Source organism: Brachyistius frenatus, unplaced genomic scaffold (genome assembly GCF_029030835.1).
Source record: "Brachyistius frenatus isolate BFR_SWC_R1_liver_20210118 unplaced genomic scaffold, ASM2903083v1 Contig_2, whole genome shotgun sequence".
Classification (NCBI taxonomy): domain Eukaryota; kingdom Metazoa; phylum Chordata; class Actinopteri; family Embiotocidae; genus Brachyistius; species Brachyistius frenatus.
Window position 1 is genome coordinate 1,961,073 of NW_027210601.1, and position 25,400 is coordinate 1,986,472.

The following is a 25,400-nucleotide window of genomic DNA, read 5'->3' on the forward strand; positions in this document are numbered from 1 at the left end:
GGCGACTGTACACGAACATGGAAAGGTCAACCAAAGCCACCCGGTGCCGCCCGGGCCTGTGTTGAACTGCAGAACCAGAACAAACCATTAAACATGCCAGTTCCTTGGATGTCATAGACAATCCTTTCAGGCCACAGGAAATGAAATGTGTCTGCCTCTCAGTGTCTTAGGTGATGTGTCTGACTGGCTTTGAATGTTCCAGCCAGCGATGAACGAGGCACAGATTCAATTACGGCATGATTGAATGTGATTCATTAATCACAAAGGAGAAAATGTGGGGTTTAATTTTCCACGCCTCGAGCGGTGGGTTCTGCTCAGGATGACCGCACTAATCGCTACCTTGAGTAATTTGGAGTCAAACTCGCCGGCTTGATGCCGCTGGAAGTCAGGCGTTCATGTACATCCAGGGGTATATTTTTAATGAATCTTGCGTGAAGAGAGCTGTGGTAAACAATATCCTGCAGGCATCGATGCACGGAAGGTGAGAAATTTAAGAGTCCTGTGTGTGTTTTTTTTTTTTATGGCAGTTCTCTCTTGCCTCATCTCACACTCATTCATAGCGGTCTTCTTTGCCTTCCTCCTCTCTCTCTCACATCCTGGAAAGTTTTTGCAACAGGAATATTTAAAAAGTTGTACCAGTAAACAAGATAACGAGAGCATGAAACGAAATGATGATGACGGCGCTAACGGTGCTTCTTGAATTCGCCTCTACTGCGTCTTTTTCTCTGGTTCATTATGTTCCTAACTTCCCCCTCTCTCTGTCTGCCTTTTACTCCCGTGCAGGTACTTTGTGTTGGATCCGGAGCTGGGACAGTTGCAGTACTTTGTCAATGAGCAGGGAAAGAGCCAGAAGCCCCGTGGGTCCCTGCCCTTGATCGGTGCCTCGGTAACCACGAGCGACGAGGCTCCGCACATGTTCATTGTGAACTCTGTCAATGGAGAGCTGTACAAACTCAGAGGTATGACCTCACACTGAACAAACACCGAGTGGAGTGTGTGTGATTTATGTTGGATTCCTTTTGGTGTTTTCCTTTAAAAGCTGTTCTAATTTCAATTTTACATTTTATATTTGGAATAGATCGAATGTGTTATGTGGTGAAACCACCCACAAAAAAAAAAATCTAAGGCATTTTTCAGCACATTGTTTTGGTTTTACAGCCTAAAACTTTGCTGTTAATTAAAGTTTAATGTTAACTTGAGCAGCAACAAGCAGATGGTTTAAAAAAAACAACAACTATTAATAGACTCTGTGTACGCTACCTGCTCAGCTCCAACCAGCAGACACAGTTGGTGACTAATGTCCCTTTTCCACTGCATGGTGTGTCTCAGCTCAGATTCTACGCTCCTTTTTTTTGGTGTTCCCTCTGGAAAAAGTTGTGAATAAGACCTATTTTTTTTTTTTTTTTTTTTGGTATTCAGGTGAGCTGAGCTGATAATAAAATAGTTAGTAGAAAACACTGAAGACTGCTGATTGGTCAGAGAGGATCAACACTTACATAATCATTGTTAAACAGCCAAGCAGCTGTAGTGCTCAGAATTTATTTTCACATTTTCTGGACAACTCGATTAAATTGCAACCTGGAAGACCACGCAGTGTTTAACTCAGGAGATGTCGACAAAAAGTGTATCGCCTTGATCTCAGTTGCATTCATTTTTTGTGTTGGTGATGACTAGAATAGTTCTATTATGATCGGATATGGCCTTAAAAATCAAACTTTTCCTTTTGAACAAAAAGAAAAAAAAAATCTCCAGTCATTGTTTAATATTAAATGTAGAGATGGACATTTAAAGCCAACATCCACTGTAATAGTTCAAAAATACCTCCAAGAAAGTACTGTAAATGTTAAAAACAATGTATATCGTTACTGTACATGGGGATTTAGCCAGATAGTGACGAACTGACTTCAAAGTCAAATGATGTTTACTTTGTCAAGACTTTCTACTTTAATGTGGTTTGTATTTAAATTAATCATTTGATTTTTTTTTTTTTTCAATATTTATTATCCGAGGACTTTGAAAAACCGAAACACTGAGTAAATCTGCACCAAAGGGAAATATCCCTTTAAGACACAGCGCTAAACTAAGAGGCTGTAGCTAGTCGCTGCGCTGAAGGCCTTTGCTTTCAGTGACCTGTATCCATTGAAGCGAGAGAGACTCCTTTTTAATGTTGCTCCAGTTGAGCTGCTGGAATGTCCCGTTACACTCTCGAAGGGGAGGATATAAGAATAACTTGGCCTATATTCCCTGAATAACTGAAGTGATTCAGTGAATCAAGCTGGGAGGAAACAATGATGCCACAGAGAAGAAGAAGTTGTAGCCCAGGAAAAGGCATTTCTATTTCCAGCGCATCGGCGAGATGTGAGAACCATGAGGAAAGTCATTGAGAGGGAAAACATATTTTTTTCCCAGCCAAACAAACCCTAAGCCAGTTTTGACTGGAGCAGAGACTCCAAACTGCCCCGACAACGAAAACTAGCCTCTCAAACATCTGAAAATGCGGAAAGGCAATGTTTATACTTAAAAACCTAAATTTGCCTAAACAGCAGGGAACAAAGTGGTTCACATCTCAACAGTCAACAGGTATGCTCAGATCGGGGTTTTGATTACCATGGGAACCCCTGAAAGCCATCCTTGAGGGAGGAGGGGAGTAACTTTAAAGTTCAGTCTGGAGTCATCTTTCAGTTTTTCCGGTTTAGCAGGTAAACTACTGATAGTTTCACCAGTGGTCCGAGTCCAAAGCTCTAAATGCCACTTTTATTCTCAGGCCGATATCTTTTCACAAAAGAGCTTTGAACACATTTCTTTATCGCTAAGTGGTGTAAGAAGACACACAGGCTGCAGCTTTTCATTCATCGGGGGGGCGGGGGGGGGGACCCACTGACCACGTGACATGTTACACAGCTTTAAAGTATCTTTAGGGTTTTCTGGCTCGACACCAAAGGAGGACTGTGCTTCCATTGTCCTGCAGGCCCTCGTGTTTTGTTGCTGAGCAAAGGTGAAGAGCAACTTGAATTTAATCACGTCTGTAAGCTCAGATGGAAAATTAAGCTATTTATCATACGAAGACTCTGAGACAGTGAGCCACTGAAAGGGTCAAGTTGTTTTCATCAGGGTTCAAACTGCCTCATTGGGATGCCTGACACATTCGTAATTGTTCATCCGAACAATTAAAACAAAATATTTTAAATCTGTCGTCAAGATTAATTCGGTCTTTAGTATTTGTGCGGCTTCCTCTGATGGCCCCTGTTAGACGTGGACTTTTTTTCCGCTCTTGTAATTATTCAGAGCAACTTTCACAGTGGTAATTTGGGGTTTATTGACTTGCTTGTCTGTTGGCAGACAGCGCTCACCACATTGACCAAAAGTGGGTCAAAAGCTTGCATGAAAACATCCTTCTACTATATTTAACTGAGTGATTTGACATTTTGGTTTGACAATTCGAAGAAAACATTGATATCATTCTCATATTTGCATCCTGAATATGTGGAGTAGCTAGAAACAGGAGAACATTATTTTAGATTAGCATAAAAAAAATGGAAGCAGTGGGACACAGCCAACCTGGCTGGCTCTGCCCAAAGGTTACAAAGTCAGCCTACAAACAGAAATGAAGGAAATGTAAAGTGGTGGTTTTAGGAGGACTGGTAGCTGCTTACAGTTTCTCATCTTTATGCTAAGCTAAAGCTGTCTGTTGCTGTGTGTGACTCAATAGAAAAGTAAAAAAAAAAGAAGTGCTTTTCTATTCATCAGTAAGTACATTTTAACAATAGTTTCTTTTACGTCAGCTTTTTATTTTGTACCTAAGGTAGTTTTTACTGGGTCATGCTTTACTACAGTGAAACTGTAACTGTCTGCATCAAATGTTCCAGATAAAAGCATCAAATCTCCTCCAAAAAAATAACTTTTGCTCTGAAACTATTTTAAGTGATCAATTTATGACTTTTGCTGAGGTTGATTTTTACTGGTACTTTTATGTCTAAGGCAAAACAAAGGAAGGAAAAGAGCTATTACATCTCTTGTAGTCCTTTAAGGTGCTACCAAAGAACAAGAAAATCATAAAATGCACTAATAATTGTTGAACAGCGGCTTTTATTTTGTTGCATTTGTCCGTATCAAGAGCCGCAGTTCATTTACATACAAGGATGTTTCAGTGTGACATCCTCAGTGCATAGTGTGAAAATCACTCATTATTATGGTTAAATGTGACATTTCTGCATAAAAGATTAAAATGAACTGCTTAGCACAAAAAATAGTAAGGTGCAGCAGTCTGGAGCACGAGTGATCAAAAGCAATTAAAGAACAATTAAACCAGAATTTACGACAAATTTTCTCTTGGAATATAACGTAGTAGTTCTGCTTTAGTATCAATAATCATGGGTTTTAAAAGTCTCCGTGTGTGTGTATCTGTGTGTTACTGTAATTGCAGGGCAGCTCTTCCACCCTTTCCAGTCGCTGTCAGCCTGTCCATTTTCTTGAAAATATATGTTTAAAGTGCCCCGCTCATAATATCTCCCAGCACTTTAATCAGATCTAACCGTTGGCCCAAGCATTAATCCTCAGACATACCACTATCATAACCAATAGCATTTTTCACAATGCTGTAATTAAAATGGGTGTAATTAGACGACTTTGGTGGTGCTATGATTGACTGGGAAGGAGGTTGGCCTCTCGCTCAGCAGTGTTCAGATATCGTTCAGCCGTCTCTCCAGGGTGGATATTGACATTTGAATAACACAGACCAGAGCAGGTGTCTATTATTGCTCATTTATAATGGGCACACGGACCGGGCAGCTTCTCCGGTCGTTGGTAGTCACCTCAGTTTCCAGCTCAAACCTGTGAGCATTCATCAAATGAATGGAGCTGTCAGTATGTCACCTCCAAGTCTGCACCTGCTGTGACACAAAAGCAGCTTTACATTCTTTTTAGTAACACAGTATGCTCCCTGAATGAGAGCATTGCGTCCCGCTCTTACGTATGTGTGCGTCACTATATGAACAGGTGCATATTAGCATAACCACACTCGGCGGCTGCTCTGCTCGATGCAGACAACTAATCATCTTTTTTCACAGCTGGGTTTCTGCACATCGCAGACACACACAAAAAAAGAGATTTAGATGCTCGCTCTCTTCGCGGGTAAGTGGTCCCTTTAGAGAAAGTGATTTCTGTGGATGATAACAAGAAGAAAGTGGGAAGCTTGTTACAGGATATTGTTTTTTTTTGTGCAGAGAAACAGCTTGCTACAGGTGTTTCTCTGTGTGAATGCCGTGCAGAGGCGAGCAGCCACTCCCTGTGGGAGAGCACTCTCAACTGCTGCACTTCTGTGAGCTTCTCATTTTCTCAGAGTTGCCTCTTCACTTAAAGAGGCCCTTATAGATGTTCTCATGGCGGTGGCAGATGTCAGCTCTGCAAGTGATTGACAAGTGCAAATTGAATTCTGCCTACACTGAAACAAACTACAACAGCATGTCAAACAACACACAATTTATAACAAACAAATTCTCAGAAGATTGTCAAGTGTTGTTTTGGTGATGATGCGATTCTTAAATGATCCAATGAATGTTCGATCCTTGTTTTCCAGTCGTTAACATGGAGAAGGCTACATTCATTTTCACATTTAAAGCTTTTCTGAGATACTGAAAATCCTGTGGAGCCAGAGAGAATTTTTAAGTTAGGCTTCAGTATGCTTCAGACCAACCAATTTGAACGATGTGATAAAAAAAAAATGAAACTTTCACACAGCCTCTTCTCAAAAGCATTCCCGGTGTCGCACTTGGTTGCACATGCAACAAGCGTTCCACAGTTGAAACCCTGCTTACTGTCACTCCATACATGTGGCCAATTGCCGTGAGATTGTTGGATTATCTGTTTCAAAAAGTTCCCAAAAATTGTCAGACGCTGCCGTCCCTTATTACAATATCAGAAAAGATGTTTCTGATGCTGTTCGCAGACGATTCGACTAACACCTCTTTAGAGTGTGCTGAGATGTACTCTGTTTTGTTCCCTCTTGTTTTCTCACTTCCACTAAAGGTCAGACAATCCAATATGTTGCTCCCGGCACAGGCTCATATGTTCAGTGAGTGTGTCCTATTTATTTTCAGCATACTTCGTGATTCAAAGGTCCAGAGGGAATTTGTCAATAATAAAAAACTTTTACATCAGTAACACATTGTGTTTATGTGCATTTTGGTTTGGTTTTAAAACCACAAACATTTGAAGTTGTGAGGGATGTTCAGTTTCTCACTGTTCTGCCTCACCGAACACGAAACATCAGGAGAGTCGGACACAGTAGTTTTAGATCTGAATGAAGCCGGATGTTTCTGGCACACCTGAAGCGCCGTTTAAATCATCATCGGTAAATAAGTCTTACGGGCCCAATGTGCTCATTCATGCGAGGGTCTGTAAAGGCTTTGGGTGTCCCACTCCTGTTTTTCTGTTCCGCAAAGGCGCTCCGAAAAGCGCTGCTGTGAGCCCTTGTGGACCCTTTGGTGAAGTTAGATTTTTAAAGCAACCTTTTATTCAAAACTATCTTAAATGGATGCGTATGTGAATGCCAAAATTTTTAAAACAGAAGTATAATTTAAAAAAATTAAAAATTCTGTCTTTTTTATTTTTATTTAACATCCTACCTTGAAAATATAAATACAGACAGCAGATTCTGTTTTATTTTTGGCTGCATCCACTCACTAACGCCATGATGCAGACGTTATGCTGGTCTTGTGACGTTAGATTTAGTGCAAAAACACATGATCAATCTCTGTCTTGCTTGCTTACTCGCTTGACGTAGACATATGTGGGTGGTGCAACCTCCGTGTTAAAGGTAGCACATAAGTGGCGGGCGGCTCTTGTGCTCAGTATGAAATATAATCCTGTCGGTGCTACTGTACTATTGAGAAGTCTTTTATCTTTTGTTTGTCACATGTTCATGCATGAATAATATCACATTATTATGTAGGTGTAGTACGTTTGAATCTGATACTCCTAGTTCTGAGAAAAGAAAACTTAGTAAAGCTGATGATTGGGATTTTGAAGAGAGATCAGAGAGCTTAAGGGTGGAACAAGGCTGTAGTTGTCTCTCCACTGACAAGCGCAAAATGAAGTGCATCCTCTTCCACTAATTACAGGCCACACACTTTACCATCCGTTTCTACCTGACAGGGATGTTTGTTTTGGTGAGTTTGCAAAGTGTTTCATGGATTTAAAGACAATGTTTCCGAAATAATAGAAAGGTTTGAGTGATGTGTTATAGTTCTGAATGTAATTAAAAAATGACAGAAACTAGAAAGAAGGGCACAGTGAAATCAGACCTGCAATCTTCCCTTCTGTTTTGTGCTCCAGCTCCAGTCTAAATTTGACATTATCGGTCCCGTCAAAGACATCGGTCTCTAATAATTAGTCAGTGAAATAGGATCAGAAGGATATTGTTTTCCGGTCTGACCTGGAGGGGGTCAGCACAAGCAGACAGTCAGCATCTCCTTCAGCTGAAGGGCTGCAGCTCACTGTATGTGTCAGCAAGTCTGGCCTTCAGTTGGCTGCCTGTGTTAAGATAGCGGGGTGGAACATCTCTGTGCCAAGGGGAAAACCACAAACATGCAGGGAGTATCAAGCTGCTTCCTGTGCCGCTCACAAATTGGCCGACTGAATTGCTGGTGTTTCTTGAATACTGAATGTTCAATTTAGCGTAGAGGAGAAAATGAAGAGGTTCAGATGTGCTACCAAGCCCTCAGGACATTATTCAGAAAGAAACAGGACCAAATATTCAGGGAGACAGTTGGCAAGTCAAGTAATCATTTGGCAGCAAATGAGGTCATCCAGCAGGTTGTCCTCTCTGAAACCTCACATGTAGCCCTAATCGCCATTTGTCCAAACTGTAGCAGTTTTCTTTATATCATAGCTTAAAGTCAATAAATAAATTCCACCTTGACACCTGACAGCACAGTATCACCGCAGAGGTTGTAATACACCCACCAGTCCTCTAGAGGCTAGCGGGACGGTTGGCCTCACCTTGCCGTGAAAAGTAGACGGCAGGTAGGACAGCTCATTTCACGGCGGTCATGTGACAAAGTACAAACGCTGTGATGTCTACTTTTTCTTTTTACTTTCAGTACATACTGCAGGTACCCTTACAAAGTGTGTACTGTTGCATGCAGTATGCATACAATTGGGACATACTACTTCGTCATATAAATGCAGTGAATAAAAAAAAACAGAATTTTTGCTTGATAAATTTATTTTGCTGCTAAAAATACTGTGCAAAGATACTATAAACAATACTGGATTGCAATATTGAAATATTCACGATATATTTATTGAATGAGATTTATTAAGTGGATAAATTCCTTGAGAACATTCAAAGGACATACAAAATTTACAGTGATTCAGCATTTGTTTTTTTTAACCTTTGACTTTCTTTGTGTTGTGAAAATAATATTAAATCTTCTTCCACGAAGTCTCAAATTTTAAAATAATCTTGTGATCACGTGTGTCTTGTTCCTCCAACAGATTTTTGCTGCCCCAGATGAAACCCCTGATCAATAATTTATATGTCTATCTGTGGCATTGGAAGTCACAGTACTGCATGTTGATCTGAGTGTGAACTCGTGTCAAGATTTATTATTGATTCTTCATGTCCTAATTGTGTGAAAAATACAGGCGTTTCATTTTATTTATTTATTTTGGTTCTGTGTGTGTTTGCAGCTTCGGATGCCAAGGAGCAACAGTTTTGGATCAGTCAGCTCCAAGCGTGTGCCAGACGTCACTCTGACAGCAGTGCCAAGGTAAAACACACACACACACACACGCACACACACACACACACACACACACACACACACACACACACACACACACAGCACATGAGTTATAAACATGTCCCTGGTCCAAGCGCTCAGCGTCTGTTCCGTAGGAAGAGAAGTGAGCGGAAAGCCTTGACATTTCCGTGGAGATTCCTGTCCCCTGTGTGTCTGTTTATGAATGCAACATTTTTCCGCTTCTATAAACTGAGGTCAGGTTCATGAGCTCTTTGTCATCGGGTCCTCCACCAGGTGAAAACCTCCTGTACAAGTTCAGAAAGGAAGTCCTTCCCTCTACCTGTTCTACCTTGAGCCCACTCACTTTTAGTTGTGTAAAACTGACAGATTTTTTTCCCTACAGTTTTAATTGGAAACAACGTTGTCTCCCTTGAGTCTCATTTAACAACCTCTCCAGAGTTTTGAAGCATTGGCGAGATTTATTTCTTCCTTTTTTGGATGATTATGTACCGACTTTCTCCTCCTCCTGTATGTCTTATCTTCTTGACCTGCTAAAATTGCTCGTTTTCTGAATGAAGTCTTGCAGCAGCACAGCCCGGTATTGCCAGACCCAAATTCACTGAATGAATATATGGGTCTGGTCACGCTCTAATAAGGATTATTTCCAGTCGTTGTATCGTAATAGGCGTAGACCTCAGATTAATTGTGAAACTTTTGAAGCAACTTTGAAGCAATCAGCACAGACCACCATATACCGTATGCTGTCCACCACTGCCACTGTTGCAACTACTTCAAATTCTGTGTCTCAGGAAGCAGCTGCAAAATATGTTGTTCTTCCGTCAAGCTTCGTCAGTAGTGAAGTTTAGTGATGAGTTGGTGACCAGAAAAGCTACAGGCTAATACAGCTGTCTAAGGTAGGCAGGGGGCGCTCCAGATGCCGCACCACAACAAAGCCTTGTTTTCTCATCATGTTGTGTTTTTTTTGTTTACAATAGCTGCTAATGTTACAGTATACCATTAGTTTGAGTAGTTTCCTGATGAACACCCACCGTCTCTCTTGTCTTTTGCTCTCTGCAAGCAACATCGACTGCCTTGCTTATCGTATCTTTGTTAAGTGGATGCTCTGAGGGGGGACTTGGCAAAGGTAACCGAAATATTTGAGGGTTACGCATCAGAGACTCGTGCTGCTCTGCAAGTCGGAAAACTATGAAAATCTTAGCTTTTTTTTTCCCACTAGAACAAATTGACTGTTGTTGGGGATTCATTTAATGTTGATCAACTAATTGATTAATTGAATAATTGTTGCAGCTGTAAAACAAACTTTCATAAGCAGAAACTAGTATTACTGACTGATTCAGCTCAGAAGGAGAATTTTGTCTCGACACAGTGCATCATCATTTCTTTCACGTGTAACTCAGAGCTTTCCTTTATTTGATCACTCTTTCACTCTCTCCGCGTGAACGCTTATCAGTGAGCAAATCTACCGTCGCAGACTTTAATAAATGTCTCCCAAATAAATTTCACATCCCTGCAGACAACAAGGATGCTTCCAAAATATCTGCCTCTGAACTAAAACCAAGTCATAAAAGTATGGAAATATATTAAAACAAGAGGAAATAAGTAAACACCATGTGAAAATAAATGAGAAGAAAGGAAAAAGAAACACATTTCCAAAGCAAAATAGCCGACAAATGAGAAGAAGAAAAAATGAAAAAGGCAACAAAAGTGATGATGGATGCATTTAAAAAGGAAAAATAAGGCACATAATGTAAAAGATGTAAAACCTCAGGGCTGACATCCTTTGCAGAGCTCAGCTTCTACATGTCATGTGAAACTTCTCCTGCTTCTCTAATTCAAGAATATTTTTGGCACCTCCAATGACATAAGGCTGAGTGACTTAGGGAAATATGGTACAGTAGCACAGTGCTCCTGCTGCTTTATTTAAGGATGCTTGTGTGGCTAAATGTCCCCTTTGTGTCTCTGCAGGCTCACTCCTGACAGATTGCTGCGTTGGGTGTAGAATAACTACCTTTATTCACTACCAGTCTTTTTTTAATATGAGCTTCATGGATTAAAATTTCAGCATGCCCATTTTTTGGGGGGGTTTAGCATGAGCTTCACAGGATTAGTTGTGTGTATGTATGTGTGTGTGTGTGTGTGTGTGTGTGTGTGTGTGTGTGTGTGTGTGTGTGTGTGTGTGTGTGTGTGTGTGTGTGTGTGTGTGTGTGTGTGTGTGTGTGTGTGTGTGTGTGTGTGTGCTGACTGTATCTCTGTGGGGTGGAGCCCCATTCGCCTGATCCAGTGGAGAATGAGGCTTGTTACATGGCTCCTCCTGGAGCTCCACTGCCAGCTGTGACAGTGTGGAAATCAGCAGTGCATGAGCGAGAAAAATATTCCAAACTTCATTGTTTACTTGGCAAACTTTTGGTGTTAACGTCGAGTTTGCACATGAGGTTGGGTCTTTTTTATCGTGTGTTTTTGTTGCAGCGAGGAATGAACCAGCTGATGTTGTTTGATGCTTGTAATATGTTTTGAAGTTCATTTGGTGACAGGAGGTTTTAAAGCAGTGTTAAGTTTTAACCCAATATTAAACTGTGTGATACACCTGTCTGTCCACTAGAGGATATTGTGTCAGTGTCACATTTGGCCTCACCTGGCAGTGAAAAGTAAGGTGGCAAAACTCCTTGGTTAGAGTGAGGAAAAGATCATGGTTTGGGTTGAAATAAGTTATTTGATGCAAGTAACATTTTGTATCCCACGTAAGTTACTTAACATAAATTTACTTAACGTAAATTAAATACGTTATGATATGTACATAGCTTGCCTACATTACTTAAAAGAAGTCCACGTTTACATTTGCTTTCTGAGGGACTTGGAACACCTGTGGTCTTGGTGAAAGTCTGTTCCCAACACGGACTTTATACTTCATCACATGACCTCCTTCTTAAATCCTGGTTATCCATGCATGTACTTTTCACGATTCTGTGAAGCTAAGCTTGACACTGACGCTGTATCCACCAGTGGGTTGATGGGTGTATAACATGTGACACTAGGCTGATAACAAGTTTCACTACAGTAGAAACATCTGCACAAACTGTCCCCAGCTTTGTTAAACTTGTATTTTTATTTTGACTGTTGTTTGATTTTAAGGTTGTAGTAAGTATTTTTATTTTTTAAATTTTTTTTTACATTGAATTGCACTGAATTTATAGCTTTTATCCACTAGGCTGTGCTAAAAGCCATTGTTCAATAATTAATTAAATTAATAATTAAATATATTTTAGTAATTTGTCATATCGTCAAGAATATGATTATCGTAGAAACACCCTGAAATATTGTGACATTTTCTGGGCCATATCTCCCACACCCAGAATCCACCATATTTGCAGACTTCTTATAAGACATGCTGCAAAGATGAAGAAAGTGGCAATGTTTACAAACAAAATGTCGTACGAATTAATTTCTTTAAAACTGATGATATATATTGTCCATGACTGACTGCCTAGTGGTTATATCTGTTGTTGTTGTTGTTGTTGTCGTTGTTGTTGTTGCATTTATTGGATGAAACTCACATTGTGTATTGAAGCTGTCCTGGAGTGAAGTCAGAGTCTGTAATCCTGTTACATTACTATACTTCTGATTGTTACTTGTATGTGTTCGCTTATTATAAGATTAATAACTGTCGTTGTGATTTGTGAGAACCTTGTCAAACGTTTCTTCAAAAGCTCACCGAGGTGTTTTCATTGTGATTCACGTCATTTTATACTCATCAAATCATGCAGTGAACCGTTTTGCCTAATGTGGGAACAGCTCTGTGGCTTCCTGCTAAATGATTTTTTGTTTTGTTTTTGTATATGTGTACTTGGTTTCAGGTGAGGAAGCTAAAAGGTTCAGATGAACACCTGAGTGTGGAAAGAGCAGGAGGAGGTCAGGACGTGCTGGTGAGTGAACGACACACGAAACCCTTCACAGTTTCACCTTCAAATGTCAGGAATTAAACTGACAGGGAGAACTCCACTATCTCTCCAGTGCTCTTAACAAAAACACTCTTTCATGCGTCTTTTTCAACAATGAAATACCTCATTATGCTGCCTCATTGCCGGCTCCCTTATTCAACATGTAGCTCTTCAACACTTCAAACTGCTGCACAGCTGGAGCGAAAGGGGGGGGGGGAGGGGAAGGGGGGCAATTATTCTGCTCAGCCATGATGAGAAAAGCAATCAAAAGATGAGAGAGAAAATTGGTAAGGCAAAGAAAAGTGGAAGGAGGAAACGGTCTAGCTCTCTTTTTCCTTCTTTCCCGCGGAGCCGAGCGGCCGTTCTGTTCCTGTTCGGTGACTGCGGGGCATTTCCACGGCAGCAGCTGTCTTTACTGTACCCACTGCTGTGGTCTAATCCTTCCCCGAGCCGCGCTGTCTGCCTCTCAGATCGTTATCGCAGCTACGATGAGGCAGCCAGCAGTGGAGGCTCGTCGCTGATAACGGACCTCAACGGCAGAAAACGTGTAGCAGGATTTATTTATTACAACAAAGAAGGGCAGGGGTTCATTTTCCTTGTAAGCGTTTATAATAAACCAAATAAAAGTGCTGACACATTTTATCCTGTAGATCGATTCAGGTGCAGCGAAAGCTGGCTTTTGTTTTGAAGTAGATAAGGTAGCAGAACAAATATGAGGTATATTTGTGCGCTTGTTTTTCTCCTCAGCGTAGACAATGTAGTACTTATGTATACAGTGGTGGACAAAATAACAGAAACAGCTGTAAATATTGTACAGTTATAAAATGTTATTCCAACCTTTAACCTCAAAAAGTGACATTTAGGTGAATCAGAGCTTTTCAGACGCATGTTATGAGATTCTCAGTCTTTGCACTTTGACGCATTTTGTACTTTGGTACATCAGATTTTTTTAATCATCAGTGTTTCTTTTCCAGTTTATTATGTTCAAACTGAACATGCTAATAATAACAGGTGGATGGAAAGATAGAAAAAGAGAGAGAAACACAAATGAATGAATAAGAGAACATAAAGAATCTCTACAGAGACCATAATTTAACTTTTACTTTGCGAGTTTTATCTTTTTGCTACTCAAGCTGTATTTATACTTTTGCATTAAGGGATTACGCTGCACATTCGTGTGCAGACTCTGCGTGTTAAGACTAAATGCTGCTTTGATTCATGTTCCTATCATGATTAAAGCTTAAAGATTAATGACCGGGCTGTTACTTGTGTACTAATGACCTACTTTTAGTTAGAAATCAATATACTGTTGTCGAGGGGAAATGATGAGTTCCCCACATCATGCTGTAAAAACTGCACCGAGTTCAAAGTCCGTACAGCAAAAACAGCCAATAAACTTGTATGATTATTAACCAGGTTTTCTGCAGAACCTTGTGATCCAATAGGAAATGTTGTGGTGCTCAGAACACGTTCATGGTTTCCTTAAAGGACTGTGAGAAAATGCATTATGACCGTTGACATTTCCAAGTCAACTGGACTAACTCTGTTGGCTAATGAAGATCATGTGATTAAACGATCTTAAGGCGAGATTTAGCCGGCTGCAGTTTTATATTTGATCCCTCCTTCCTTGTAGATATTTCCTATTTTATCCTGCTCTGTTGATAGTTTGGTATAAATCTGAAAAACAGATTAAAGTACGCGTATCCACTTCGTACAATGAAAACAGAGGAATGTGTTGTTCTGCCACATTGACAGTTTACAGTGTTACAGCCTGCATACTGCCATCAACCACGGTGACAGTGTACGAAAGCGCCGTGTTCAATAAAGCAATAACTGTTTAAGGAACGAGCTGACACTCTTATCTCCCTGGCTGGAGCTCTCTGTAGATCCCACTCCCATCTCACGGGGCAGTTTGACCTTGTTCATTGCAGTGCCACCGGTCTGTCAGAGGTCGTAGGTGGTGGACTCAGCAAGCCGGTTTCCTCTTTCCAGCCCCAGCTGAGCCCTACAGCGGCTGGTGTCGTGGTACTCTACCTTTTATATGTTCAGGTTTCAGAGTTCTGCCTCCTCCTCTGCGCTGCCTGAGAAAACATCATCAGATATTAGATTTTAGATGAATATAGCTTTTCTACTAGAGTACTGTGCATAGAACAAAAATATATAATTGAATTCACCGGGCTGAATTACACTCACATGAAAGTGCTTTAATAGCCAGTTAAGGTACTTTAGACCAATTTCCATGTCACCTGGGCCTTCTACCCTTTCATGCACAACCTCCATTCATCATTCAGTTTGGCCCAATGGAGTTCTGACTTGTATTTTCTTTGCTAAAGCACTCTGGAACCTAAGCAGCTAAATGGAACCCCACCATTCATTTTATAATTGATCTCTGCACCTTTCCCCACTCTGACGTTTCAAAATGTCCTTTGTGGATATTTTTTCTATTATTTTTGCGATTGTTGTACCTGTGTAAGCATTTAGACTATTTTCAAACCCTCTAACTAAAGTTACCTCTAAGTAGATAATTTCATGTAATTAGTGTTGAAAATGACAAGTCAGCTGCTGACCGTTGACCCGTCTACCCATGCTGCCTCGCTCAGAGCCAAGTCCGCTCACAGTCCACTGACGGCAGAATTAGCAGGCAAAGGGGGCTGTCTGACAGGGGGTGTACAGGGAAATGTGCACGGCACTAAAGTCACCAGGGTCAAGTCGTAGGGCCTGAAATTTATATCGTAATGATTATATTTTTAGTCTTTGAGAGTGTAAGCATCTGCTAGAGCTATGAGAAGAGCCCTACCTCTGTTCAGATTAAAACGGTTTAAAAGAAAGTATTTAAAATCAGGTTTAATTGGTTATTACTTCAGAGCAGTAATCTGCCTGTTATCCTTTCTTCTCGGAACAACTTGACCCTTTTTATGTACTGAAAGATTTAAGGAAAATGTATTTTTAGAAGAGATTTTTTAGACAGAAGTCACTTACTAGTCTAGAAATCTGGCACTTAATACCTTTCTTGCCTGTCTATCCACCTTCATCTCTGCAGCTCCTCTTCCTCTTTGAGATTACTTGGTTCTTTCTGTTCCAGTTTATTGAAATGCTTGGGTGGGGGCGGGGGTGGGTGGGTGGGTGGGGGGGGGTTCTGTGCCAGTTTTGGAGGACAAAACCTCAGCGTGTTTGTCTGTTCACACTCCTGAAACGCTGTCTCTTTTCTGCTTACTCACGATTTGTGGCTTAGCCTCGCACAATACAACAGTCTTCTCTCCTGTAAGCTGATTATGTTCTGTTAAAATGATTACACAATCACAGACTTACTATAACTCGCTCTATTTACTGTTAGCAAGCGTCGAATCGCAAGGAAAATATTTTTGCAATCTTGTCTCTTTTTGTCCCGAACCGGGTGTATTTGTGTGCAGTCTTGTTTTCTAAACAGACCTTAACGAGCAGTTACCCTCGATATCATGTATGTAGTATGTTACAACAGCAGGTTAGTCACAGGTTTGATCTCCTGGTTGCTGTAGAGTGAGCAGCATCACAAATCCAAGGCCAGTTGTTCCCCTCTGAGTGCGCGATGCTCTGGGGAGGAAGTTGTTTATTTGATCTATTCTATTTTCACCGTTGCAGTGACCGGACCTCTGTGCTCCTCTGAGGGATGAATCTCTGGTGCATTGTCTCTCTGTGCTGCTGTAACCTAATGGAGAGTAAAGACAGAGGAAGAGGGATAGTGGTCTGACATCGCTGCCTTTGTGAGCTCAGGGGTCAACGAACTGAGGAGACAAGAGTCACAGAGGGAAAGCGGAGTGGGCATCAAACTGAGGGATGTGATGTGACTTTAGCTTCGGCGCACAGAGAAACAACACAATAAAAGGATGAGTCTACCTTTTAATAAGACTCCGTCGTGGCTCCTGCCGTCTAAAACATTCAGTTCCTTGTGTCCGGATAAAGTTTGTTTAAGTAACTTGGCCAACCAGGGGCAAATGATGGGTCATAGAAAAGTTTATTTAATGGAGACTTTAAGACTCTTCTTAGATTTCTAAGTTGCTTTTTTTCTTAAAGAAAAATCTCTTTGCACTTCTCTTTTTACATCATTATTTTTTTTATATTAATTTGAGTAATTCTTAAATGCACATACAAACAGGTTGCCCACTTTAATTTTGAGGAATTAGTTAATCTCATTGGATAATCCATTAAGTCATTTTTCAAGCAGAAATGCCAAACATTGATTTGTTTTCGCTTCTTCCTTCTGAGGAACTTTGATGAGCACTCGCTTCTCAAGTTTCAGTTGCGTGAAGAATTGCAGACACACGGGCCGCGGCTCAGAAAAACATGTGTGACTCGGGTGTTGATTTTGATCAAGTTACGAAACTTGGAGTGCCTACTCACGAAGGTTACAGCTTCTCTGTGCTCCGTGCACGTCACGGTGCGCAACAGGAGCAGTCTCTGAATATTTTTTTTTATGCACTTTCATAGTTAAAGTGAAAGAATGTCTGACTAAGAGTTAAAGCGGTCAAAACTCCAGCAAAACTTGCTGTGGGTCAACTTTATTATCTTACCTACCTGTTTCGGCTTCTGGCCTTCATCAGGGTCACCATGAAACACTGCAACAAACACTTCAATAGGGTGGGTGTGAAAGTTAAAAAAAAAAAAAGGTTTGAAAGTTAAAAAAAAAGGTTTAAAAGGAAAAAAAAAAAAAGGACAATAGATCACACACACACACACACACACACACACACACACACACACACACACACACACACACACACACACACACACACACACACACACATCACACACACACACACGCACGCACGCACGCACGCACGCACACACGCACACACACACACACACACACACACACACACACACGTGCACACACACATAACATCCAATGGTGGTGTGGGCCTGTGGCTCCAGGTCAGTTGTTATTCCACACTGGCAGAGAGGCAACTGCCATTGAGGGACATGGCTGACATCATACACCAGTGTTTTTGTTTTTTGGCCTTGTATACTTAAGAGCAGAAATAAAATGAATAAGAGTGCTACCGATGTGGGTTGGCCAAAATTGGGTTCCTTGCTGCAGATTGCACTTCTCTTTATTATGAGTCAAGTCAAATAACCTCTTCATCAGAAAAGGTTTTATTTTCCATACAAATTGAATATTGAACCTTTTTGTGGGCAAATGCTTATTTTCTTATTGAACCATTTTATGAGATGATTTTTTTTTTGAAGAGCGTTCTTGTTTTTGACTTTTTCTTACTTTTGCATTATCACGTTCCTGTCATGTTTAAATTCCCCCACTCTCTCTGTGTCACCCCCCCTCCCTCCCCCAGGGCTCCTCATCCTCTGGTCGGACCCGTAGTTTCTCCCTCCTCCCCCACCTAACCCCATCTTCATCCCCGGGTTCCCAGAGGCACCTGGGCCACACGGCCTCACCCAGCAACATCGTCACCATCACTCACCACAAATCTCCAGCTGCAGCTCGGCGGTCCAAGAGTCAGTACGCGGGACGGCTGGTGGAGGTCAAAGAGGTGGGTGACGAAGGCAGAACAGGATTTCGTGTAAATTACTGGCCTCTACAGACCGGGAACCTTAAAGCAGACTCATGGACGTTTGTTTTGATGCTTTCGTTTCTTAAGAAACAAATGGACATAGCAAGTGGAGATTCATTTTCTGAGAAAACTTAAAATGGAAATTTTATTTGATTGGAAGTTGGATCTTATTTTTGTAAACTTGGTCATCATTGTCAGATATGATGACATTGTACTCACCGAAGTAATCGCTAAGATTTGTGAACACGACAATCACAAGTAGTCATACAAACAGACATGTTTTCTGCACCAGCCAAAAGGTTGAAAGACATAATTGCACAGAAACTTTCCAAACAACTAAGGCGAGTGTGACAGATAAAGATTTTGGCCCGTGTGATGTTTGGATGTAGCCGAGCTAGTTTACTAAAATAATCTACCAGCATGTTCACTGCTTGCTGTGGATGCTGCAGTGTTTCCTTATCAGCTGTGCGTTGGACGATGTCGCTTCCTGCAGATAGGTCCACATTTTTTATTCTCTATGGTGACCATGAGCTCTTCATTTATTTGTGTTTTTCCAGCAAGACTTTCTGAACGGTTGGTGTGACACTGACGTTTATGAAGAACCTTGACAGTAGAAGTATATTACAGACATGTTTAAAATCCAAGAGGCTGAGTTTTCATAAACTTTTTTGAAAGAAGGCTCGTTAAAAGTCTTAAGTTTGTTTTTATTATTACATTTAAACTTTTTTGCATTGATTCTAGTGAAATAGCTGTAATGAACTTTAAGTCAAAAGGCTACCAAAAACTAGCCTACTGATGTCCTTGTCTGTAACGTGACCCCTGCCTTGCAAGCAGTTTGAATAATTAATTTACTGTTCACCTCTTTAGATTAAGTTTGGCTAGCTGGTATATGCTTGTTTAAAACTTTTCTGACTGTATGGCTGGTGAATCTCTTTGCAAATCCAGATTACCTTGAGGAGTTATTACAAATGGGAATGATGGACAAAACTACAGAAATCAGACTCGAAGTTGTACGACACTGTATTTATTTTTTATTATAAATAATTACTCAAATATTTTTAATTAGAGACAAACTAACGAGTTTTCTGTTTATTTGGCCCAAACTCCACAAACTTCCACCACAGAGCTGCACTGTGTCTTCCATGGCCTTTCTTTGTCTTCAGCACTGGTCTCAGGTGGGACACTGGTGCAGTGAGTTCAGCAGATATTTCTGGCCGGCCCGACATTTACTGCAGTGTGCTCACTCTTTACTGTAAGTTCAGCTTTGTTGGCATTTTTTATTGTATATATCAATACTGATTAAGATGGCCGGTGACAGAGAGAAGAGCTGCTGCAACGTGTGTTATTGAATCAGAGTCAGTGTGGTGAGCGTGTGGAAATAATCAACATATGAGATGTAAAAATGTCAAGTGTGTGCAAAGAAGATGAATTGTGAAGGCAATGAAGAGGAAACGTGACAGCGAGCTCGTCCATATGGAATATTTAATATTGCAGACGGTGCTGTACCGCTAATCCCTGAATGTATGGAGCAAAGCTGGTACATTTGAACAGTTTTATTACTGTTTGCGTAAGAGTTCAAATTTACAGACCTGCGGGCACATCGTGAGTCAATTAAAAATCTCTCCACTTGAAGTTTTCCTTCAGTTTGGACTTAGTTTGAAGTTGAAATCCTCATTAATTCTCTCCGCCTCAGTCACCACACCTGTCACTTCTGGTTACCACTTGCTCCTCATCTGCTACATCTCCATACATCCGAGCAGTCATTCACTCTTCTCTGCTTATCTTTCGAGGGAAGATTGTTTTTCTCCCTGTCACTTCTTATTGGCCTGTCTACGGTTGGCTCATAGTGATTAATTGCAAGAGATTAGGCTTGAAGTTTGGTCTGTGAGGAGAAGATGATAAAGACATGATGGAGACATGATTGTGTGCCTGGCTGGCAAAACTATACCGTCATTAGCTGCGGCAGTTTTGGCTTTCACCCCTTTTGTTTGGAGACAAAATGTTTTTTTTTCGGATGGTTGCCAGGCAGCTGTGCATCTGGCTGCTTAATTATGGCGATAAGATGAGTTAGCTGTTAGGAATGAGGACAAAACATGGATGAGGAGAGACAAGAGGCTTTCCAGATGTAAGATACTTCAGCCCATGTAAACTGTTGGTACAGAGGAGAAAAATAGAAGCTGACAGGGAAGAGGTCATGTCCGCCATCATGGAAAATTTTGCTTGATTCCCACAAGATACTCTCTGACTTGGTTATGTCCTTGAACTGTAGGAACATTAACTATTCCTTTTATTATGCCAGATATTTGTGTCATTCAGACCAGAAGGATAGTTTGATTACTTTTAAACTGCTATAATCAATACTTTGTTGCTCTAAATAATGGATAAAGTAACTATGTAAGTTGTGACTTAATAGGGACAACCTCACTGAAAATGATTACTCCCTCCGCCACTCTCCACAGCTTTATGGGGCAATTTAGCATCTTTTAGCTCATTTTCTTTGTTTTTTTACAGCCTGAAAACTTACTGTTTAATTAAGTCCATCTGGATTGATATAATCAGGAGGACACAAGCACAACACCCACTGAAAGTTGTCGTTGCTCTATGTCTGCTTTATGTGTAAACAGGCAACTGTATGGCAATGTTGCTATTTTAATTTAAAAGGTAGAATTAGTAATTTCATCTTGCAATTCATTGTTGTACAAATAATTGCAATCTGTGTTTTTCTGTTAATTTTATGCCACAATTAAGGCATAAACCTAATCATAGTTTAATAATGTACAGCCACTACATGAAGGAGATGAGCTATTAATTGGCATTGTACAATGGGAAATTGCAGCAAATCTGCCAAATCTGCCTCCTCGAAGTTATCGGGCTCTTCCAAAATGTGCCCACAGAAGTGCTGTGATGTCTATTTTTGCAACTAAATCCATGATGTTAGTGTCAATAGATCCATCGAAATGTTGGAGGTCCATCCAATATTAGAAGTGAAGCACCTTGAGATGAATTAATTCTGGTGGCAAAAATTCTCCACTCGTGTGCCAGTTTTTAAATAGATGAATTGACACGATTCTAACGATTATGGAAATTTATTGCGGTCAGCTCTAACAATTGCTAACATGTAATAATTGTGACAGGCCTGGGTATGTTTGTTGTGTATTTACAGCTCGTTTGCATGGCCTAAATAAAAATCAGTTATGCAAACTTACAGGTTAGAAAGTGATTTGCGTCAGCATCATTGACCAATTGCAAACTCAAAATCCTCACTTTTGAAACCTGGAACATGTAGAAGTGCGGCATCGCTTTTAAACACTGCTTACTTTTCTATTTATCCTTTAGTTGTAGGTGTTGAGGCACTTTGTTACTGACCTTGCTGCTCAGCTGAAGGTTACAGAGATGAGAAGACAATCTTCCCCCTGTAGATATCAGATCCTCGCTCCAGAATAACAAAGACGACTCTCACTTTCTGTCTGTCTGGGACAAAGCAGCTTTGTTTGATACCACCAAACAGGGGCATTCTTACACACTGCAAGAAAAAAAAACCCCAACCTTACTTGCCTAATAACCTGTCATGTGAATGAATCCTCACAGCAGGATCTGAGCATCTTGTGTCTCGGTGTCACACTTCCTGTAACTGAAACAACAGGGAGTAGACTGCAAAACCATTAGCTCAACTAAAAACATGTCATTTACCTCAACAGTCCCTCTTCATGTCAGTGTGGCGACACTCTAGCAGGAGCGTCAGTATTTCATGCAAAGCTCTTTCTTTGGTCGCTTTCTTGCTCACTGACAACCTGGCTAGCTTCAAGTTGTTAAATTCACCTCTTCAGATGCGCCACGCTGGGCGTCTGCCTCTCCGCACTAAGAATATCTTGCCTAAATGATTCACTCTGTGACAGAAAGAAAGCAACCGGTGATCAGTGAGTGGAGGATAATTTCTCACGTCTCAGGAGCAGAGCGGGTCTCCTTGAGTGAACCTGGGACCGTTTGAGTAAATAACGAGCAGATGGTGTGATCATTAAGCAAAACAAACACTCCTCTCGTTCCCGCGTTTTCTCCGCAGACCGAGAAAACAAGGCCCTCTGTGATGTGTGATTCATCTCCTGTTTGGCTTCGCATTCTTTTTGTCCAGAAGAATTGGGTTTCTGTTTCCTCTGACCTGATTCATATCTGCCATCATTTATCTCCTCTCGCCGTCTCTCTCCGTGTCCGCTATTTCATCTCTCCTCCCTCCTCCGCCTCCTCCTCCCTCCTTCCTCTGGTCATTTGTTCTTTTCCTTCCTTTATTCATAACAGGCCAATAAACTTGTCTGACGGCTTTGGCACGGGGCTGGAGGATGCTGCAGTCAACAGTAAAGGAGTGTGCTTGAGCTGTGATTTATACACAACTGTACGCAGTAGAGACCAGAAATGTGCTGGGTGCTGATTACCTCCTGGATTTATGATCAAACAGCGGCATCGGGGATGTGGTGTTGTTCATCCCATTTGTTTTTTTTGGTAGCTACATGTATATGGCTGATAATATTCAGACACACCACTGTGCTGCTTCCTATAAGACTTCCCCCACCCCCTAACCCACTCCCTGCCTTCACAGATGCACACAGTTGTGACTCAAAGTGCTCTTTGCACCTCAGTGAATCTTCACATGATCTGCCTCCTCGGCTCTGCCCTGTTGATTCCTCGTCTCACCAGCACTCACTGAACCGTCGTAACGCCAGGCAGGAGGAAGTGTGGGCACAGCAGCACAGTTACAGTTCTGCAGACACTGTATGTGTGCGATTGTTGTTGTCTTATAGGACTGGATGTCTACGGGGCTGCAAGTCACCGGGCTTTAAGGCTCTGCCTGTAGCTGGAATTGCAAAAAGTCTGCGCAGTGTGTTTTAAGCTCTTCTCCGAGCAGTGATTAAACCTCTAAAAACTCTGGACATAGTTGTGCTATGTAAATAATCCCCACCGCTGTCTCCACCCACCCCTCCACGTCTCACCTGCTGCTCGGTGATATGGAAGACTCCAGCCTGCAAGCTGACATCATTTGTTCCGTTTGTGATGTATAAAACCACGGCTGTCAAAAACAAACACAGCGCAGGGTCTGAACACTGAGCATCATAAAGTCCAGTGAGCTGTGTTTGCAGGGTTAAAAACTTCATATTCATCCAAGGGGATCTTTAATACATTTATAACTTTTCAGAGAAAGACCTTGAAAATATGTGTAGTTCAGGATGTGCTCATCTGAAGCTGAGAATTTTCTGATGTAATACGGTATTTAGTTACAGTTTACTCAGCAGTTAGTGATTTAAATTATTTTGATACCATAAAGAAGTTTTAAATTAAATGTATACGGAGGCCGAGATATCCTGACCTTTACCCTACCCTTAATCTTACATTTCCCATAATGCTATTCCATAGTGTGTGTTTAACTGTCTGGTAAATTCATGTCTTTCAAAGAAGCCAAGATCCCCAAACTCAAAACTCACAAGATCAATTTAAATAATTATTCAACTTCAGTTCTTTCTTATGCTTAAGTCAGAAGGGGAACCTTTTTTTCTTAAGTTCAATCAGCTTTAAATGATTCACAGTGTTTGATGCAGCATTATCATGGTGACAACTTTATCCTCCATCTTGATGCTTGTGTGTCAAAACAGGAGAATTACTCCGTTGAGCCCGGTTAAACAGTTTCACCGGACGAGAACGACCCTGTTTTTTTCTCACATGTTGTGTGAATGCAGCATTGAAGTGGTAGTTGTTTAAATCGTATCGGATGGATGGTGGAGACGGCCGTGGCCAAGAGTTGGGAGCGTTCACGTCATCCGGCACCTCAAAATGTTTGTGTACAGCAGAGCTTCTGTGTTCACGTTCAAGATGCTGTGAATTGATAGAGTAGAACTGCAGTAAATAACAGACAAATGGTCCATGTTTGTTTCGTGTTCAGTCTTATTTCCACATGATCCTAATGTCACCTGTTATTATTACAGCTTGGATGATGATGTGGACTCTCTGTACACATTAGAGTAACACCAATATGATATGAACTTGGCATTACCCTAAAATCAAAATGAAAACGTGTCATAAAAACTTTGGATATGATAGTAAAGAACATGCTAATGTTTTTCATATCTACGCAGCACGTTCAAAATGTTTTCCTAACTGCCATCTAGTATGCAGAGTATATTGTTTGTAATCTAAATGAAAGATACTTTTAATACAACCTGTTTACATACAAATAATCAGTCAGTTTTTACTTAATGCATAGAAAGCATATCACGGTGACATTTTAAAGATATTGAGGGATTTGGTCTGCAATCCTTTATGGTCCAGTGTCAGACCACATCACCGTCTCTCCTCAGCTGGCTTGTCACAGCCGGCTGATGTGAACTCATCAAACGCCTCGACTCTCGGTGCAGCAGCACCACTGGGCACTTAAACTGCCGCGGCAGAGCTGGATCATTGGGGTTAGGCTATTTCTGGAAGCATCACTGGTCCTGTTGGCTCCAGAGAGAGAGAGAGAGACTGTGTGTGTGTGTGTGTGTGTGTGTGTGTGTGTGTGTGTGTGTGTGTGTGTGTGTGTGTGCGTGTGCGTGTGTGTGTGTGTGTGTGCCATTACTTGCCAGCCCACTGACTTGGTCAGCCGCAATTTTATGTTCCTTTTATGTTCATGTCTCACCTGCTTGTAACCCGTACTGTTCACATCCAGAAGGCAGCGTTATTTAACGTGTGTCCCCGTGTGTGTTCAGTACATAAATGTAAATGCATCTGTTTTAGTTATGGTCTAATTTGTGTGACAAGGATCAAGAGCAATTTATTTTGTGTAAAACATTCAGGCTCAATGTGTTTATGTTTGTGCGTCCATTCGAGTGTTACTTGAAGGTGACCTCTGTAGACCAGAGGGGTGTACAATAACAAAAAGCTTTTCCCCCTTTTTTTTGTTTCATTTTCAAATAATTTGTTTTGCTCTTTTCGTGTTCTGAATCTTTACTGTCAGGTGTTTTTCACTCTTTCAGGTATTCTTCGAGTTACTTTTCTTTTTCATTTTTTTCACCCTTCCACACGCTTTCTAACACATTTTTTTTCCCCCTCGAATGTTTTAAATTATTTCATTTATCTCTTTTTTTATTTTATATTACATTTGTGTCTCTCTTGGCACAATAATAATAATCCTCCCC

The 25,400-nt window shown here is 41.0% G+C and overlaps 1 protein-coding gene across 4 annotated transcripts in view; it reads left to right on the top strand.

The window, feature by feature from the left end:
• LOC138617722 (oxysterol-binding protein-related protein 10) overlaps positions 1-25,400 on the top strand; it is a 71,857-nt gene that overhangs the window by 10,427 nt on the left and 36,030 nt on the right. The window contains exons 2-5 of one of the 4 annotated variants that reach the window (XM_069692987.1): positions 784-959; positions 8,692-8,771; positions 12,617-12,685; positions 18,025-18,222. In XM_069692987.1, the coding sequence (XP_069549088.1) occupies positions 784-959; positions 8,692-8,771; positions 12,617-12,685; positions 18,025-18,222 (523 nt within the window). The remainder of the gene's footprint in view (positions 1-783; positions 960-8,691; positions 8,772-12,616; positions 12,686-18,024; positions 18,223-25,400) is intronic. The other 3 variants (XM_069692972.1, XM_069692963.1, XM_069692980.1) reach the window with 3 other exon arrangements.